Here is a 19,119-nt window from a genome sequence, read left to right on the forward strand (position 1 = left end):
TTATTTTGGAGGAAGAGCGTGGGTCACGTGCAACACCGCTCGGCCAATAGCAACGCTGATTGTGTTCGTTTGCGGAAGTTGAGTGAAGCATGTCGTCTTTGAAACGATAGACAGAAATCATATTTTGTGAAGTTTAATAATGTCAGTGGACACCAAACACCACATATACCGTGTCCCGCTTTATTAACAGTCAGTCTGTCCGTCGTCTGTTCGGCTCTTCACACTGATAGCTGCTGCTAAAGCCAGTCAGAGTTGGCAGGTATGTCCAAATCAACAAGATGGGACTCCAAAGAAAACGAGTCCAAACAGCTGCCCATCTATCGGCACAAAGCAAAGCTGATCCAGGCCGTCAAAGACAGCACTTTTCTGGTTATCACCGGTGAGACTGGCAGCGGGAAAACCACACAGCTCCCACAGTATCTGCATGAAGCAGGTAAGCCTGATCAAGTCAGGAAACATGATGTGACCATTGGACTCTGATATGAACCGTTTTTTCTTCTTCATTTTGTGGAGGTATTTGTAAAAATGGCAAAATCGGCATCACCCAGCCCCGCCGGGTGGCTGCCATCACAGTGGCCCAGAGGGTCGCCCAGGAGATGCAGTGCACCCTGGGGAGAGAGGTTGGCTACCAAGTACGCTTTGATGACTGCACATCACAGGTGATGAGAGGCAAAGACGACTCATCTCACCAGGGTTCCCACGGGTGCTTGAATTCCTTGAAAAAGCTTGAATTTCAATTCAGTGTTTTCAAGGTTGTGAAAATGCTTGAATTTTTTGTGAAGTACTTGAAAATGCTTGAAATTTGTGTGATGTCTATTTGTCACTGTTATTGCGCTATGGTAGTTACACAATACACCGCTCACAAGCTGGGAATACAAGCCAATTCACAATTAGTTAAAAATCAAAACAGTCAATCTACCACCATATGAAATAATGCTAATTAGACCCATATTATTATGCCATACAGTGGCACCGCTGCGCTTCCCATGACCATCATGGCAAACACAACTAGTAGGCTACCTATTTAACGGTGCTGGAAAAACTGGTGCTTGAAGGTGCTTGAAAAGTGCTTGAATTTGTTCATGAAAAAGGTGTGGGAACCCTGTGAGAGGCAAAGACGACTCATTTACGTAAAAAGATCCAAAGTACTGACTGTAAAAAGTTTGATAACATGAAGGTGTGACTTTGTTTGAATCAGGACACGGCGGTGAAGTACATGACGGATGGATGCTTGCTCAGAGAGGTCCTGGCAGATCCTGTCCTCTCTCAGTACAGTGTCGTAATCTTGGATGAAGTCCACGAACGCAGCCTCAGCACGGTGAGTCGATATGTGACATTAACATATACTGTTTATGTATTATACAGTGCGATGCTTCATGTCAATCTCTCACTATCCATTGCAGGATATCCTCCTGGGTTTATTGAAGAAAGTCTTCATGGACCCTGCCAATGCCACCAAAGGTCGATCTTTCCCGTTGAAAGTCGTGGTGATGTCGGCCACCTTGGAAGCTGACAAACTCTCAGCCTTTCTCAGCAACTGCCCCGTCTTTGCTATTCCTGGGAGGACTTTTCCTGTCACCTGCACGTTTGGTACCGCTGTAGGACCTAAAGACACAGAGAGCACTGGTTATGTAAAGGAGGTAAAAGAGTGTTTAGTTTCCTTTTATTGTTACAGAGGGCGAAACAAGTTTACAATCACTACTTGTTAAGTTTCGAGATACACGTTTTTGTCACTCATTTAACTTCCCAGGTCGTCAAAATGGCCCTTGATGTGCACACCAGTGAAATGGCTGGGGATATCCTCGTGTTTTTGACAGGTAAATCGTAATTATCAAGCCCTAGGATCACAGTATATCTAAACCATCATAATGTCGTTCACAAAAATTCTCAATGTTTGACAGGTCAGTCAGAGATTGAGCGTGCCTGTGACTTGCTGTATGAGAAAGCTGAGACTATAGACTACCGCTATGATGTACAGGACCAAACAGTGGAGGGCCTTCTTATTTTGCCCCTTTATGGATCCATGCCTACTGGTGAATGCCTACAACAGCTGTTACATCTTATTCATTGTTAAGGAGTAATTTTTTAATTCCAGATTAAGTCAACATCTTTTTTTGTGATGCTGCTGTGATTGAACCGCAAACAAAAACACAGTGAAAAACTGTAAAAAAAATAAATAAATAAAAATCTTTCTATCTTTCTCTTTGCAGATCAACAGAGGCAGATCTTTCAGCCTCCACCCTCAGGAATAAGAAAGTGTGTAGTGGCCACAAACATTGCAGCGACATCTCTCACCATCAATGGCATAAAGTGCGTGAATACTTACAATAATGAAGTGTGTGTGTGTGTGTGTGTGTGTGTGTGTGTGTACTCCGTACCATTCAGATTTCTCAAGGACATCTCTGCAAAACACATCATCGTCTATCTCTTTTTTTCCTTAAAGGTACATCATTGACAGCGGCTTTGTGAAGCAACTCAACCACAACTCAAGGGTGGGCATGGATATCTTGGAGGTTGTGCCTATTTCAAAGTGAGTTTTTGAATGAGTGACATGTCACTATGAACCTAAAGAAATATTCTCTAAAGTGACACCCATGCCATTAAGAAAACTTGCCAACAGAGATTTTGACTGGGGGGATTTTCTGTGATTAGGAGCGAGGCTCAGCAGAGAGCGGGCAGAGCTGGAAGAACCTCGGCTGGGAAATGCTTTCGAATCTACACCAAAGAATTCTGGGAGAAGAGCATGCCCGAATATACCATTCCAGAAATCCAGAGGACGAGTCTGACCGCAGTGGTACTCACACTCAAGTGCTTGGGCGTTCATGATGTCATTAGGTAGAGTGATACCCATTCTGTTGTCGTTTGATCATTTCTATCTGCACACTTTACCTCATTTTTAATAATGACTTCTTTTTAAGGTTCCCTTATCTGGACTGTCCAGAGGAAAGGTTTATCCTTGACGCATTAAAACAGCTCTACCAATTTGATGCCATCGACAGGTGAGCACTTATACCTGCCTTTTGTTTACTCCAAGCAGCAGGAGTGGGTTTGTGTAAGTTGTTAGTGAAGTTTATATTTGCATTGTGTTGGCTGTAGGAGAGGTAAAGTGACCCGGCTGGGGGAGCTGATGGTGGAATTCCCCCTGCACCCAGGCCTTACCAGAGCCTTGCTCAAAGCCGCCTCGCTTGGATGTGAGGACCTGCTTCTCCCCGTGGCCGCCATGCTGTCTGTAGAAAATATTTTCATCAGGCCAGGTCAGTACTTTAGCTTTAAAGCAGAACATAGAGCATATGATGTGTAAGAAAAAGAAACAGCCTATAAAAAAAAGAAACAAATATTATCTATAATATTTAGTTTATGTTAAGATAATTCTCTAGTAGCAGAGAGACTGACTAAATATGTCCACTGAATATACAGTCAGATTTGAAGTTCTGTATTCTTTACTTTTATGTTGGTTTATTAGTTTAATTATTAATTTAATGTGTCAGGAAATGCTATATGCAGTGTCATGTGAATCCTTGATCTTTGGGTTGACACATTTTGACTTATCTCTTCCTTCCTGTAGGTCACCCAGAGAAACAGAAAGAGGCAGATAAAAAGCACCGAGCGTTGGCTGCCAAGAGTGGCGGCACGAATGACTTTGCCACACTCCTCAGTGTGTTTCAGTTGTGTAAATCCAGGTAAAGATCTTCACTGATTAATGCTGCAACGTGCATATGTATTATTTCTTTAAATGTGTGCAAATAAATGATCGCTTGCGATGTATGACTTTGCATACCGCACGATGATAGCATCACGGCTGTTTCTGTTGCGTTCTGCAGTGACAGACCCTCAGCGTGGTGTAAAGATCATTGGATCCACTGGAGGGCGCTGAAATCTGCCTTTAGTGTGGAAATTCAGCTGAAAGACATCCTCCACCGCCTCCAACAGGTACAGCTGTTCAAGAATTGCTGTGACGTGGATTTGGTCTGCTTAGCAAGGTTCCTGTCTAAGTGAAATGACTCGGGAAGTATTTACATGGCGGCCATGACAAAGGCTGCTTATATTCTAAGGAAAGGTGCTTCAGCGCTTCCTTTTTTATCTCCTTTTATCATAGGATACACTGGGCTGTTCTTTATGAAAGGAAAGAAAATAATGTCATCCCACACTTCCTTGTGGCAGCAAGATATGTGGCATATGATACAAGCTGCAGCAGAGAGAGAGAGCTCACATGAATGAGTGAGTGAGAGCATGGGAATATGGACAAAAGTGTTCACTATGAAGCCTGATGTTACTCTACAGTTCTGTGGTTTATCAGTGCAGACAGGGGTCCGTTAACAGACAGATGCTCATCTCCTCTATGATGTGGCCTGTATCCTCTCTGTGCTGGATTAGTATAAACTGATGATGAGCTGGTTGTGGGTTATTCCTCTTTGTCTCCTGCAGTTCTCTTCATTAGTCTGCGTTGTTGACCATCGAGCTGCATTGACAGACAGAAAGATGTTGGTGTTCCAGTTTGCTGTCTGCTGTAGAGCAAAAAAAATAGTAGCTGTAAATAACTACATAGGATAACTAATCCTGGCCATTCAAACTAATATATAACACAAGAATTTTGTATGATGGCCATTACCTTGCAGATCATGAAATAAGTTACTGTTGTTTATTAAGCTTTTTTTTGCCACATTGTGGTGAGTGAACAGGAGCATGAGCGTGACACTTTTGTGACAGGCGGCCAAATATTCCTTTTTATTATTTCAATTCTGACCTTGACAATGAAGTCATATTTTTCACTGGGTTGTCAACATCCATATAGCCTGCATGAAACAACATGGTCAGATTGCACAGGGAGAAGTATCTAAGTTCTGAATATTGTAGTTTCACCACAGAGATCACCTGCCATCACATAATTATGTAGCCTTGTCCAGTCAGATTCTCTGGGCACCGGGGACGTCTTTTCCTAAGTTCTTATGAATTCTCCTTCACGTTTTTCCTTGACCTCATGACGTTTTCCATCAAGATCAAAGAAAGGTGCTCAGGAAAGGACAAAGGCAGTCTTTTTTTTTTTTTTTTTTACTGTTGAACTAGCATTTGCTCCCCATATCCTTGTTGTACTTGAATAATTAATAATTAATTTTAAAGATATTTTTTACTATTTTTATTTTTTTTTTTACTTTTTTGAGCTTTATTATATAGAGACAGCTGAAGAGTGACTGTGAATGTGGGGAGAGAGATAGGGAATGACACGTGGAAAAGAGCCACAGGTCGGATTTGAACCCTGGGCTGCTGCGGCAAGGACTAAGCCTTTTTATATAGGGCGGCTGCTCTACCGACTGAACTAAATAACTCCCCTTGAATGTTTATTTTATTTTCCTTTCAGAAGAGAGATTTTCCAGTAGAAAAATTCGATGGAAATAAGAGCGAACTCTTCAGACGATGCCTGTGCACAGGATACTTCACCAACGTTGCCAGAAGGTACCACCGAGGTTCACCAAGGTCTCCTTTGGGATTCCTTTATTTCTTCATAGAACTTTTGTTGGTTGTGAAATTTATTCAAATCATTTCCTCCCATTCCACGTAGGTCTGTTGGAAAGGTGTTTTGCACAATGGATGGCAACGGATCCATGGTTCACATTCATCCATCATCGTCGGTAAATTAGTTTTTTTTTTATTCATTTAAAAAGTCCTGATCATTAAAACACAGTTTTCATAGAGCTCATGATCTTTGATTTCTCCTTTGGTCGCGATTCCTTGTCGCTCCAAGCTGTTTGACGATGAGGTTGAGCTGAACTGGATCATCTTCCACGATGTGTTGGTGACCTCCCGGGTTTATATCAGGACAGTGTGTCCTATTCGATATGATTGGGTGAAGGACTTATTACCTAAACTCCATGAGGTGGATGCCTATGAACTGAGCAGTGTGGCAAGACAAGAAGTGACTGATGAAGAGATGATAAAATGGGAGACCAGGGAAGCAGCCAAAAGACAACCAGGTTTTCAGAATAATTACTAAGATATTTATTTGGAAACTGTGATGTTGTACAGCTTAATGTTTCATTAAGTGTTTGGTCTATACGATGATTAAAAGAGCATTTAATAACAAAGATCTTCATTGTTTTACAGGATGAATGAAGATAGTGAGATAGTCATTCATGAACTAATAGATTTCTTTGTTCCTTTTTTTTTTTAGAGGTTTCTACTGAGGATATCATGAAGAAGCTGGAGAAGCGAAACGACGAAACCGCCGTCAGTGACGCCCGTGCTCGCTACCTGCAACGAAAGCAACAGAGACAACAAAGTAAAGCTCTCTGACAGAAAGCTTTTTTTTTTTGAGGAAACGATTCTTTCAGTGTACTACAAAGAAGTATTTTTGGAAACTGTCTTTGAATAATAAACATTTTATTACATTTTACATTTTTTAAACATTGCCTCTTTGTTTGAATCCTTTCATTTTACACACAGCAGTAGTTGGTTTTATGAGTCTTTGACAAGGTTCACATATAATGGAAAATTGCAGCTTTTACTGAAAAACTGAGCAGATTGACTGAAAAACAGGATGTTGGGTAAAAATACTTGTTTTGATGCGAAGTTTTTTTTTAATTTTTATACTGCCTATCTCTCAAACAATGTGTACAGCAGCTCTGTGCAGCTGGGGTAAGGTTAAGGTTACAGTATAGTACTTGATGTACTTTCATACCGACTGCTCAGGTGCAGTGGACCCTCTCTGGCCTCGTACGTCACTTCCCTTTTTGTGCGTCTGCGGGGCTGCTGTGCTGTCTGACTGTGGACGGAGGGTTTCCACGCTAAGCAGCCGACTAACCACGTTAAACCCCCCGTAAAGAGGCGGTTTTATCTGGCCAGGATCTGGAAATTATCTGTCGTCATATTCAAGATAACCACCCATCAAGTTGGACCTGACTGGACTTTATTCTGTAGCGGGCTCGCAAACGCTTTAGTGAGCCACTGCAGCAGCAACAGACCGAGCACGCCGCTGCTGTTGTTGTTGTGAGAGAAGAAAACAACCTCGGCGAGCAGTCCGCTAAAGCTGTGTGATCATTGACAGAGTTCAATACACACACGCTTCAAGTCCTAACTGGTGGGGAGCTTTGTGTGCGGCGGTACCTCCACAAGTCAAGAACCGACAGCTGGAGGGAAGGGGGGGGATATTTCGTCGCTGAAGTCCGAGGTGAGAGGAGCCGGCGGCGGCGGCGAGGAGCAGAGAGCTAGCGCCGAGTGGCTAACTGACGTGCTAACTAGCAGCTAGCTCCAAAGCTACCCTGGCTTAGCTGCCTGGTTTGCGGTCGTGGTCAGTGTCCTCACTCGCTGTCTGGGGGAAACCACCCATTAGCTTTTTTAGTCTCAAGTGTTTGTGTTTTTTGTTTTTTTTACTGTTAAGCCCTACGAGCTGTTTTGGACTTGTACCGCTGGTGTTTGTTGACTTTGCCTCACAGTTAGCTGCGTACACTGAGGATGCGTTAGCGTCACGTTAGTGTTTACGTTAGGCAGCTTGTGATTGTGCTGGGTATAGTTTGTCATTTGGTTATATATAACCGTGTAACTCGGTAGGTATGTAAAGTATTTATGTGTGCCCTTTTTTTCTCTCTCTCTATCTTTGCTAGTTTCATGTAAACCTGGCTGAGATAATAAAGTAGACATCCTGTCTACGAAGACCATTGAACTTTTTTTTTTTACTGGTGTACAATATCCGGTCATGTTGTCGTGAGTCTGTTTATTATCTCACTGTTTTTCAGGCCATTCAAATGAGTGTAGTAGGTGTGGAGCTATGAACAACAGTGGACTCACCTCTGGATGGTCATAAAAAGTCTGAGTTTTTTAATCAAACAAAGCAGTTCAAACAGTCTTTGTGTTCTGGTGACTGTATTATTCAGCCCCCCCCCCTCCATCACTTTCACTGAAATACAGCGAAAATTCTGCTAAACCTATTATCTAACATAAGCTGTTGATTCAGGGCTGACCCTGAATCACCAAGGCCTCTCCACAAACATCCAAGCAAGGGTTGTGGGAGGCTATTACATGTGACAATGCAGAGCTTTTGCAGCTATTTTGCTAATGGCATCATCACCAGAAGAGTACGAATATCAAGCATAATAACAATATGACACACCAGCTCTGGTATGTCAGAGAGAAAGAGAGTTGCGTGACATGATTGAGTTGCCTGAAGTTCATATATCTCTCTAGCTTGTGGTCATGTTAGTCATTCTGCTAGTCCCATTTTTCGTTGGATGTCTCTTGTCATCAAGTGTCAGATGGTCAGATAGGAGGCGGCGAGAAGACACGCCGATTTCAGCACTTTTCTTTGTTGTGGAGTTGTGTTTCAAGGCAGCTCGGAAGGTGAGGAGTTTTTTTTTTTTTTTGGTTGAAGCGCAGCGCTGTGGTGGCAACACTCGAGATAGGCATCGAGCAATACACAGAAGGTTTCCTTTGTTTTGAGAAATCGGTTTCACTTTATGTCTAAACCTCCACCTTCCTGGCTGTAGTTTTACTTCCTTTAGGCCCTGTGCCTTTCACACTTTATTTTTCAGTGTTGTACTGTATCCACAAAAAAAAAAAAAGGCATGTGAGCATAAAGAATATTACCCGAGGCTATGTTTTTATACAAAGCGAGGAAGTCATCCAGCCGTTTTGCATACATTTATAAGTCAGCGGAGGTTTTTTTAACAATGTTTTCAACAAAATAACGATGCACTGATGTTGTGGTCACATCCCATCCCATGTATTTTTGTTATAGCTCCTCTCACCTGAATGTTAAGGCTCTCTTTGAGTTGTAGTTACTTGTTAAAGCCACATGTTTCTTGTATTTTATGGACTGCATGACACAGATTTTGTATGTTGCATTAACAAAATTTCTTTCTGTCCTCTTCCTCCAGGTGTTACATTATATAGATTTTTTATTATTTTTTTATTTTATTTTATTTTTTATAAATCTGAGCCGCTGTCAGGCACTTGACCAGTAGGAACAGTTTCCACCAGCTTGTCTGCAGCCCCCTTCCAACCCAGAGAGTCTTCTGCCCCAGCATGAATGAAGTCAGTGTTGTGAGAGAGGGATGGCTCCAAAAGAGAGGTAAGGAGGTCCCATGTGTTCACCAACCATCATCTGAGTCTACAGTAAAGTGATAGGGCATGTCAAAATCTCTATTTTGAGTATTAAATACTCCCCTGCAGGCTTGTAAGGTATTTGTCAAACTGCAAAGTTTCCTCATTGGTGGAGAACAGCTGTGGTCAGCTTACAACATTGTAATTATATTGTGACACAGAGCAGTGTATTTATCCAGATTGTAGTCACACACATTAAAACTCAGTTGGATCAAAAAAAAATCTCTCTTTTTTTAAAATTTTCCAGGTGAATACATTAAAACATGGCGGCCTCGTTACTTCATCTTAAAGAGTGACGCCTCCTTCATAGGTTACAAAGAGAAACCCGAGGTGTCCAGTGACCACAACCTCCCACCGCTCAACAACTTCTCTGTCGCAGGTCAGTTCTCCCGTTGGGCAGGCAAATTTCAATAAGTGCCAGATTGAGCACTGGTTATGTTTTATTGTTGCCTTCAGGTATTCAGTGTCAGCTTATGTGTCTATCTTGTAGAATGCCAGCTGATGAAGACAGAGCGCCCCAGGCCTAACACATTTGTCATTCGTTGCCTGCAATGGACGTCCGTTATTGAGCGTACCTTCCATGTAGACAGCAACGAGGAGAGGTAAAAGACACTCATTCCAAGGGTTTCATCTTTTGATAGAATAGGCTTTAGTGAAAACATAAGAGTGTCGCATGTAGCAGCCAATACATCTGAAAATTACACTGAAACACCAGAACAATAAGAACATAGCGATCTAGCGTCTCGTCTTGCTCGTCAAACTAAACAACAAATGGTTAGGAGTGGGACAGACAGACCGGTTACTCTGCTGAGTCTCAGCCTGGTCAAGCTCTGTTCCCTCCTGCGCAACATTATCAATTACAGTATAGTGTTTCAGAACGGCCAAGCCCCAAGATTTAGTTGTTCTCACTAATATAATTTTCTTTTGTCTCGTCAGACATCAGAATAAGTATTATTACTATGTGTTTATGTTTGTCAGTCGAATCGTGTAACACATGATTCATGCATAAATACAGGTTAAAAATAACACTGTGTGTGTTGTGTTCAGATTTAACTTTGTAAAGGATTTGGGGCTTAGTGTAGATAGATGGCTAAAATAAAAATATGGGGAAAAAATGTATTTTTAGATTTAGCCAGCAGTGTGTGAACTAGTCTCAAAGTCCTTTGTCTCCATCATAGATTAGAGCCGACAGAAATATTAACTGTGTTTTGGGAAGGGAAGTTAGATTTGTTTTACATGAGACAAACTCAAAAAATATTTGTGGAATGAAACTAATTTTAGTGTCTTAGCTCAGACAAATCTTTCTTTAAAGGAAGTAAGGACAGAAAGGCACAAGGAAGAACATTTTCACAGCAAACATAGCGTAGCTTAAATGGACCATTGTTCACTACAGGCAGTGAAATCCATTTTAGTGTGCAAGAGCAGGAAAGACCATCATGACCAAAATAGAATTCAGTGCCAGATTAAACCTGATTTATTCACCCCTAACCCAAGCAATCATTGAGTTTTGTGTACATCGGCTCTGCCAAGTACCAAATCCCAGCAGCCCCCAACAGATTATCTTCTACCTTCTGAATTTAGCTTGCTGGACTACTGTTTTTCCCCTTTAAGAGACATTTTTGCCACAACATCTGTAACCATACCATCTGTCTGAATACAAAGCAAAAATATGACATGGTGTAACTAAAATATATATAAATATATATAAGGCAAAACTGCCAATTCAAATTCTGTTATAACAGATTCAGACTAATGTGGACATGGCTTCAGCTAGATTCGATAAGGGCAATGTGTGTTTTCTCCTGGGTCAGGGAGGAATGGATGCGATCGATCCAGGCAGTGGCAAATAGCCTGAAGAGTCAGCAGCAGGATGAGGAGCCCATGGAGATCAAATTTGGCTCACCGAGTGACAACAGCGGCACAGAGGAGATGGAGATCGCTGTGTCCAAATCCCGCACAAAAGTGGTCAGTATTTGCACAAGCGGCGCCTGGCAGCTGAGTGCTTTGCTGTGTTTGTCCAGCTAAGCTCATCTTTATTGAGCAAGTTGTTCAAACTTTAAGCCTCTTTCTCAAAGCTTTTTTTTTTTTTTTTCAGTGAAGCAACCTTTTAAATGAGTGAAGGGTAACTGTTGTGTATGTAATTTGTCTAGTAATTTTGGATGGCTCCAGTTTTACTGGCTTTCTGTTCTTCTACTTGTATCTATCCTTATTTGAATGATATTGTTCAACCAGTGATCAGTGATTTCCTACACATCTGTCACTATAATCGTGCAAAGGTCTCAAGTTTTGTTCATCGTAGAGAAGATGCCACTTCTGTTAATACAGTTTTCTAATTCAATGTCCTATGTATGTCTGTCATATTATGTGTCACGTGCATGAGAGTCGTATATATAGTGCACCAACATCAGCAGTGAGTACAGTACAATAGCATACAATACATAATACAGTACAAAACAGCGAGCCGCTCATCTCATCAAAAATGCTGCTGTCGTACATTTTAAGACTCTCAGGTGTAAGATTCATGATGTCTTTAAGAAAAGCCAGGCATAAACTCACAGCACACACAGATGTATGCACCTTTTGTCATGTTTTATCTTTTTTTCACCATTGTTCCGACAGACCATGAGTGATTTTGACTACCTGAAGCTGCTGGGGAAAGGGACATTTGGTAAAGTGATCCTGGTGAAGGAGAAGGCCACAGGGATGTACTACGCTATGAAAATACTGCGCAAAGAAGTCATCATTGCTAAAGTAGGTGCTAATCACATGACAGTAAAATGTTGACTTCATATCAATTTGGAAAAGCGTTGCTCTCTTTGAGTAGGATGTCTCACTTTCATTGCTTGTACTGACTGTGTGTGTGTGTTGTGTGTTTTTGTAGGATGAGGTGGCACACACAGTTACAGAAAGCAGAGTTCTCCAAAATACGCGGCATCCCTTTCTAACGGCGAGTTACCTGTGCCCACATTGCTGCCTCAGTTTGTGCTTTCCAACACGAATGGACTTTTTAATCAGTATAATGCAGTCACTAATATTTGTTTCTCTCCTCTACAGACACTAAAATATGCATTTCAAACGCATGACCGCCTATGCTTTGTTATGGAGTATGCAAATGGAGGGGAAGTAAGTTTTCCTCTTTCTCTTTTGGCCCACAGTGTCTGATGTGTTACCTGTATGATATGGATGTTTTTAAAAAAGGCCACACATCAATTTAAATTCAACTGTTATACAGGACAGACTGAAATCAAATGAACTGGACTCAGTTGTTAGACGAATTGCAGGGATTGCTTTGGTTACTGCGTGTACTGGGCTGGTAAATCCAAGAAGTCTGATGAAATGTTTCTAAATGACTGTAGACGTACATACCGAAATATTTAAACATACGTAACCGCAAAGAATAAATTAGACTCGAGAAATATGTGGAATTGGATCTCATGCCTGTGTCTACTATTTTTGTCCTTTTCCAGCTCTTCTTTCACTTATCGCGGGACAGAGTGTTCACAGAAGAAAGAGCGAGATTCTATGGTGCAGAAATAGTGTCAGCACTGGAGTACCTACACTCACGCAATGTAGTTTACAGGGATTTAAAGGTAAGGTGCCCACTTGCTCCGATACTACACTATTAATTTATAGTACATATTATTTAAAGGATAAATGAAGTGTTAGATTTAGTGGCATCTAGCTGTTTAGGAGCTGATTGCAACCAAAGTGTCACCCTCTCCTTCATCGCGTGACCTTTTTACTATGCTATTTATACAAGCTAAGGTCACAGCAAGGCAAAGTAATTACCTGCAATGACAGATCTAAATTATGAGCAATGACACTGCTGAGGGTACACCTCAACATTTTCGTGAACTACCTTCATAGTTCCAATGTTTAGTTTCTCACTCCTTTTCCTGCCACAGCTGTCAACTATAATTTGACTCTTTCCCTGCACAGTTGGAGAACCTCATGTTAGACAAGGACGGCCACATAAAGATAACAGACTTTGGGCTGTGTAAAGAGGGGATCACGGACGGTGCCACAATGAAGACCTTCTGTGGAACCCCGGAGTACCTGGCACCAGAGGTAACCCCACAATGGCTGTGCACTCTGACATCAATGTGTTTTGTGACCAGCATTATATAAATAAGCACCGATGTGACAGGGCTGCAGAAGCCCATAACGGAAACTAGTTTTAATAGGTTGATAGTTTTCTGTCTGTGCACTTTGGAGGCACTGTGTGAAAACCAGTTTGGACAGTAGTTCAGATGAAAGAGCTGGCTACCACAGAAATTAAATGCAAGCACAAAGAAAAAAATATTTGTCATTTTGTATGTATAAAAAGCACATTAAAACTTGTTTTATTCCTACCCTATGAGGTGCTAGAGGACAATGACTATGGACGAGCGGTAGACTGGTGGGGACTGGGCGTGGTCATGTATGAGATGATGTGTGGCCGGTTGCCCTTCTACAATCAGGACCACGAGCGTCTCTTTGAGCTAATCCTCATGGAGGAGATTCGTTTCCCCAAGAACCTGGCTCCTGAGGCCAAGGCCCTGCTGGCCGGTCTGCTCAAAAAAGACCCCAAACAAAGGTTTGTAGTTTGTTTTTACGCCGTTACAGCTTAATAATCAAACTGTAATATAGTAAATACATGAATTATTTGGATAAGAATAAGCACATGGTAATATATAACGCATAACTCTGTATAAACACAGCATAGACTATTCATTTAAGTAGGAAAAAAATAAATGCTTACGATGTATATATGGCGTGGCAGTGGAAACATGGAATAGCCAGCTACTGAAGATGCAGCTGGAGACAAACATTTCCTTCCTGTGAGTTTGCACGTGTCCACTGTGCTTCAGGCAGCCACATATTCATCTATAAAATAAGTAACCACATTATTAAGCCCTTGTTCCTTCTTGATTAGTTTTGGCACAGGGTAATGGCCACAAACAAGGACATAATTGATTGTTGTTTTGGTCAAGCCCCTTTGTTTCTGGGAACAGTCGAAGAGCTGCTAATATTAGCACATTGAGCACCGCCTGCAGGCTTACTAACACATGCACCTGTAAGCAGTAAGGAAATGAAGAATAAATTTGTCTTGAAATTGGTGAGTACAAGTCAGACAGGAACAACACAAGTGTTTGTTTTTTAAATTTCTAATGACAGCGTTTGCACAATTATCCACACAAAGAAAAGGTGGCTGCCGAGTGGGTGATGATGATAGTGTTTTTGTTTTGTTTACAGGCTCGGAGGCGGACCCGATGATGCCAAAGATGTGATGAGCCACAGGTTTTTCACCTCCATCAACTGGCAGGATGTTATTGAAAAGAAGGTGAGGTGCTACGTGGGCAAAGAAAACAAGCGAGGGGGACATTATTTAAAATGATCACATGTAAAATGACTCATATCCTCCTTCTCCTCAGCTTATTCCACCCTTCAAGCCCCAGGTGACATCAGAGACAGACACGCGTTACTTCGATGACGAGTTCACAGCACAAACCATCACAATAACTCCCCCTGACAAGTGTAAGTAGATCCACAGCTGTCGTATGTGTTTAAAGACCGGATTCATATGTGTTCATAAGCCTTTATGTCTGTTTTGAACTGGTGGATGTATTTTCTCTCTCTCTCTCCCCCTTTCTTCATTCTCCAGACGACAGTTTAGATGCAGAGGATTCAGATCAGCGTACGCACTTCCCTCAGTTTTCCTACTCTGCCAGCATACGAGAATGATCACTCAGACTCTTGAACAAGCAGGCAGGCTTACACATGATCACAATCCCACATACACACTTGCACTGCTGGGGAATTTGAACGACACAAACAAATACTGGCACAAGACACATTTTCATTCAGTCTTTAACGCACATACACTCACAGACACACACACACACGCACACACACACCCGTACTGGCAAATCAGACAAGACATGGATTATAGAGTATGAAATGTACACACAGGCCATGAATGACTGACCTCAGCAGGTTTGTGTGGATAGACTGGCAGCTTTGTCTCTGTATGTCCTCTCAGGGTTCGCTTTAGGCTTCCCTGCAGGACCTCTGCTGCACTACACTGGGTACCACATCAGAGCCTTGACACTTTGAAAACCAGGTTATGCCAGCAAGTACCACCTCTTCTACCAGCTGTACCCATGCTACACACATATACACATACACACCAACCCATGCATAGACTGCATATATATATACACACATACATACTTGATAGAATTTTAAAAAAGCATAATCAAAATTTAGGAAAATGGAAAAGATTTAGGGAAAAAAAGACAAATTTTTATTTCATCGATTGTTACGGTTTTAAATGTAAAGCCATATTTCTGCATTTTTTTTTCGTGTTTATTTTGTTTGTTTGTTTTTTTTAACAAGTGCTCTTTCTGGAACTTGCTGTTACAAATCAAGTGTGGGACTGTTCCTACAGTAGGGGGAAATGGGGAAGGAGGGGAGGTTGCCATTTCTGTGTTTGCACTGCACGTGTGTGTGTGTGTGTGTAAGCGTCTGGATGCGTGAATGTACGCGTGTATGCATATGAGTGCAGGAGAATGTATGAACATCCATTTTGATTCTCGACCATCCATTTTTGTGTCTGTTTTTATGCATGTTTTTAAACTCTGAACTATTGCTGGAATATCGACGAGAGAGGACACTACACGGCACACAATGGCCTTTTTTTTTTTTTTTTTTTAAAGGGGAACAAGCATGTAATTTATGATTGCTGTGACCAGCTTGGCGCTTAATCGACTGAGTCAGGAATAGAAATTGGGATCTCTTGCATGGCTAACCTTTGCTTTTAGAAGCTGCATTAATTTAATTCCAAGTGACGCAGCAGTCAGGCTCCTAGAGTCCACGTCGCTGCGTCCAGACTGACTTTATCGACCAAGTAGATGCTGGTTGGAGGACTGAGAGTAAGTTTTCATTAAGGCCAGTTGCGCTATGTGTGAAAGACTGTAAGAATAGAAGGAAAAAGGAGAATAGAGACTAGACGCTTGACCACAGTTGTTCCCCAACCTGTCTAGAGAGACCAATGTAGACGAACACAGCCATTCGCTGTCCTCAATCCAGTCATTCTCACTTTCTAGCTGAAGAGTTAGGCACCATTTTTTTTGTTCATTTTCCATTTGTAATATCAATGTAAGTTTAAGAAACATTTTTAAAATAAGCCTTTGAGTGTTCCTGTATTTAAAGAATGAGAGTTCTTATGATGAGGCCAAAAAATTGACTGACTTGGTGGACGTTTAACACTTCAAATGATTCCACATTTGATGTTTAGAACCTTTTGTGTTTTCTTTAATGCTGTGTCGAGGCACTTAAATCTACATAGTTGTATGTCTGGAGGTTTACAATCCAACTAAAATGCTGCATGAGCTGGTTGACCAACCCAACTAATCAAAACACCAGCTGATGCGTTGTGGAAAGTTGAAATGTAAAATCTGCATACCTTGAGTTATGACGGCACATGATTGAGAGAGGTTCTGGACAGCATAATGAAAAGTGCTCATATTGACGCAAGCATTTTATATTCCATATTGCTGGAAAAGATGTTGTTTGCTTTTTGAGCTTCACTAAAGGAACATCAAGATCTTTTTGTTGTCATTGTTTGTTTTTGTTTGTTGATTTCTCCTTATTTTTGTCCATCTATTTTTCAAATTTTGGAAGACGTATTGTCTTGTTTAAGTATACATTATATAAATATATATATTAAAAGTTTTTAAACAGCTTTCTTTTCTATTAAGTTCTTCATTTCAGTCAGTTTCCATTTTGTTTATTGCTTATTTCACCAACATAGTAAAGTAGTAGTTCATGTCTTGTTTGCATTATCACATCCCTTAAAGCTGCAGTAGGAAAAACCTGTGCAAACCTATGCAAAATCTTCCACCTCTCTCTCCCTGCTGCCTCCGTATCACTCCGCTTAGCCCCTCTCACCTAACCCACAAGTTTGAATGGCAGCAGGAGAAACGCCCTCTCCCTAAAATGACCTGTAATTGGCAAGTCTCCCATCACAGGCTAGATTTTCTACAGCCTGAAAACTGAGCCAAGAGATTTATGACATTTTTTTGGCCAATGACGCCAAAAAAACAAAAGCTACCTCAGCTTTCAGCTGAACTGAATTTACTGTTCATTATTTAAATAATTGAGCATAATAAGGAAAATTTATCTAATCAGTTTGATCAGAAAATAATCCCTAAGCACTTGAATTTTTACAGAACTAATCTTAAAGTTGCAAGATGTGAATAATGAAATTGAAACTCTACCATTTTGTGCAGTGTTCATTCTACAGCATTGTTTAAAGCAAAAACGTCATTCTCCCCTCATGTCACACATTCCTTTTTGTTTTTATTTAAGTTTGTGTGAGTGACAGAGGGTGACAGTGAGATGTTTTGAGTGAAAGTGATGATAAGGACACAGAAAAGGACGCAAAGCAGGTCTTTTGACTCTCATCGCTGGGCAGCAGGTGGCCCCACTTCCTGCAGATGATAATGTGATCAAATGGCTTTGATTTACAGTTCACAACTCCAGCACCTCTTCTCACTGGCTCAGGCACAGCCATCATACTCTAGCCTAGTGTCCTGCTTTTGGAAAAAATGGCAGGATCAGATATCAGAACCACTGCACTGATGGACTCCACTGTGGATTTGCCTTCATTGCTACCATGGCCATAAGGGGGTGCTGCTGAACTTTTTTAATATTGGTTGTGAAGCCATACTCTGAACCTCGCTGCTGGCTACGCTTTAAGCAATGCTTCACAGCTAAACATGCAAGTAAATACCCCTGACCTCTCCTGTAGGCAAACACAGGCACAACAAGTGCCTCCTCACTATTGTGTAAATACCAAAAAAGAAGAAGGGAGAAAAAAAAAAAGCTTGATGGTGAATGCAGCATTAGTAGAAGGGGAGGCCTGCAGCTTTGTAGTATTTGATTTGCAGCTTTACTATAGTTACCATGCTTCTCTGTATATTTGAATGTGATCAACAGTCACGAATGTCACACCTGATGCTGGTGTAACAAGATTTTTTTCTTTGCTTGTTGCTGTTAGTTGAGGCTCAGAGGGCAATGAAAAAAGCAATCTTTAAAAGGGGAGGACATTGTCCTGGTAGACAGTTTCAGTCCCCCTTTGCAAGACTTTACAATGTAACGGGTGATACCTGCTACAATATGGTAGCTTATAACATTTGCAACTATAATGTGCCAGTAAACCTTTTTACTGAGTAAAGCTGTCTGTGTGTCCTTTTTTTTTTTAATGCTCTTTTTTTAGTCACATTGTACACCTACACAGCCTTCACTACAGCAGTATAAGGTAAGATAGACTTTAAAATCCCACACCAGGGAATTCACTTGTCACAGCAGCTCATATATACAAGGTGGAGAAGAAATTACTCATGAATAAGAAATATATAGAAAAGTGAATAAAGAGTCTTGACAGCTGTTGGAATAAAGGACCTGCGGTAGCGCTCCTTCTTACATGGTGGGAGTAGCAGTCTGTTGCTGAAGGAGCTGTTTATGGCTCCTATGGAGTCATGATGTTCAGCTAACATCCTCCTTATGACCAGGGTTGTAGTTACCATTGAGGACAGTTAGATGGTTTTATGCAAGGTTTTTAAAACTTCATTCAAATTTTGAAAGAGTTTATTAAAAACAAAACACAGATTATGATAAGTTATGATAATATTAAATTAGACAGTTTAACTTTGATATGCCTCCACCACAATTATAGGCATTGTGGGAAAGGCTTTAAGCAACATTGAGGTTATATATGTGTGTGTGTGTGTGTGTGTGTATATATATCTATACCACACACACACATAAAAAAACATACATACATTCTACATACATCTATATACACATCATATATATTATCTACATACATACACACACACATACATATATATATATACATACATACATATATATATATACACATATATACACACACACGTATAAAATAAAATAAATAAATATAAAATAAATATCACCAAAGCATATAGAGTATTTGTGGAGATAATGCGACATTATGTTTCTATA

At 41.0% G+C, this 19,119-nt stretch overlaps 2 protein-coding genes across 3 annotated transcripts; both read left to right on the forward strand.

Annotated features, from left to right (window-relative positions):
• The first annotated feature begins 42 nt into the window (after positions 1-42).
• On the forward strand, positions 43-6,388 carry dhx40 (DEAH (Asp-Glu-Ala-His) box polypeptide 40). The gene is made up of 17 exons (XM_010757142.3): positions 43-433; positions 514-659; positions 1,199-1,318; positions 1,404-1,640; positions 1,751-1,817; positions 1,902-2,033; positions 2,211-2,310; positions 2,444-2,530; positions 2,653-2,835; positions 2,919-2,999; positions 3,097-3,254; positions 3,566-3,680; positions 3,822-3,930; positions 5,357-5,451; positions 5,558-5,627; positions 5,741-5,969; positions 6,167-6,388. The coding sequence occupies exons 1-17, from the start codon at positions 262-264 to the stop codon at positions 6,286-6,288; spliced, it is 2,223 nt and encodes a 740-aa protein (XP_010755444.2). The 5' UTR covers positions 43-261; the 3' UTR covers positions 6,289-6,388.
• Positions 6,389-6,682: 294 nt separating this feature from the next.
• Positions 6,683-18,310, forward strand: akt2 (v-akt murine thymoma viral oncogene homolog 2). 2 transcript variants are annotated; one of them, XM_010757143.3, is made up of 14 exons: positions 6,683-7,162; positions 8,865-9,058; positions 9,338-9,469; positions 9,581-9,692; positions 10,902-11,055; positions 11,710-11,841; positions 11,972-12,037; positions 12,145-12,213; positions 12,558-12,680; positions 13,030-13,158; positions 13,452-13,666; positions 14,326-14,413; positions 14,505-14,607; positions 14,735-18,310. In XM_010757143.3, the coding sequence occupies exons 2-14, from the start codon at positions 9,013-9,015 to the stop codon at positions 14,812-14,814; spliced, it is 1,449 nt and encodes a 482-aa protein (XP_010755445.1). In that variant the 5' UTR covers positions 6,683-7,162; positions 8,865-9,012; the 3' UTR covers positions 14,815-18,310. The 2 variants fall into 2 exon arrangements, with proteins under 2 accessions (XP_010755445.1, XP_019123753.1); XM_019268208.2 differs by having other exon boundaries at positions 6,683-9,058.
• Positions 18,311-19,119: the final 809 nt, after the last annotated feature.

The sequence above is a fragment of the Larimichthys crocea genome, chromosome VII (assembly GCF_000972845.2).
Source record: "Larimichthys crocea isolate SSNF chromosome VII, L_crocea_2.0, whole genome shotgun sequence".
NCBI lineage: Eukaryota > Metazoa > Chordata > Actinopteri > Sciaenidae > Larimichthys > Larimichthys crocea.

Excerpts from the sequence above, each read along its gene's own strand:
- dhx40 (XM_010757142.3), top strand. The coding sequence starts at position 262 with ATGTCCAAATCAACAAGATGGGACTCCAAAGAAAACGAGTCCAAACAG. Across the intron at positions 434-513 it reads ACAGTATCTGCATGAAGCAG|GTATTTGTAAAAATGGCAAA; the intron begins GTAAGCCTGATC and ends CATTTTGTGGAG. Across the intron at positions 5,628-5,740 it reads ACATTCATCCATCATCGTCG|CTGTTTGACGATGAGGTTGA; the intron begins GTAAATTAGTTT and ends TGTCGCTCCAAG.
- akt2 (XM_019268208.2), top strand. The coding sequence starts at position 9,013 with ATGAATGAAGTCAGTGTTGTGAGAGAGGGATGGCTCCAAAAGAGAG. Across the intron at positions 9,470-9,580 it reads CAACAACTTCTCTGTCGCAG|AATGCCAGCTGATGAAGACA; the intron begins GTCAGTTCTCCC and ends TCTATCTTGTAG. Across the intron at positions 11,056-11,709 it reads CCAAATCCCGCACAAAAGTG|ACCATGAGTGATTTTGACTA; the intron begins GTCAGTATTTGC and ends TTGTTCCGACAG.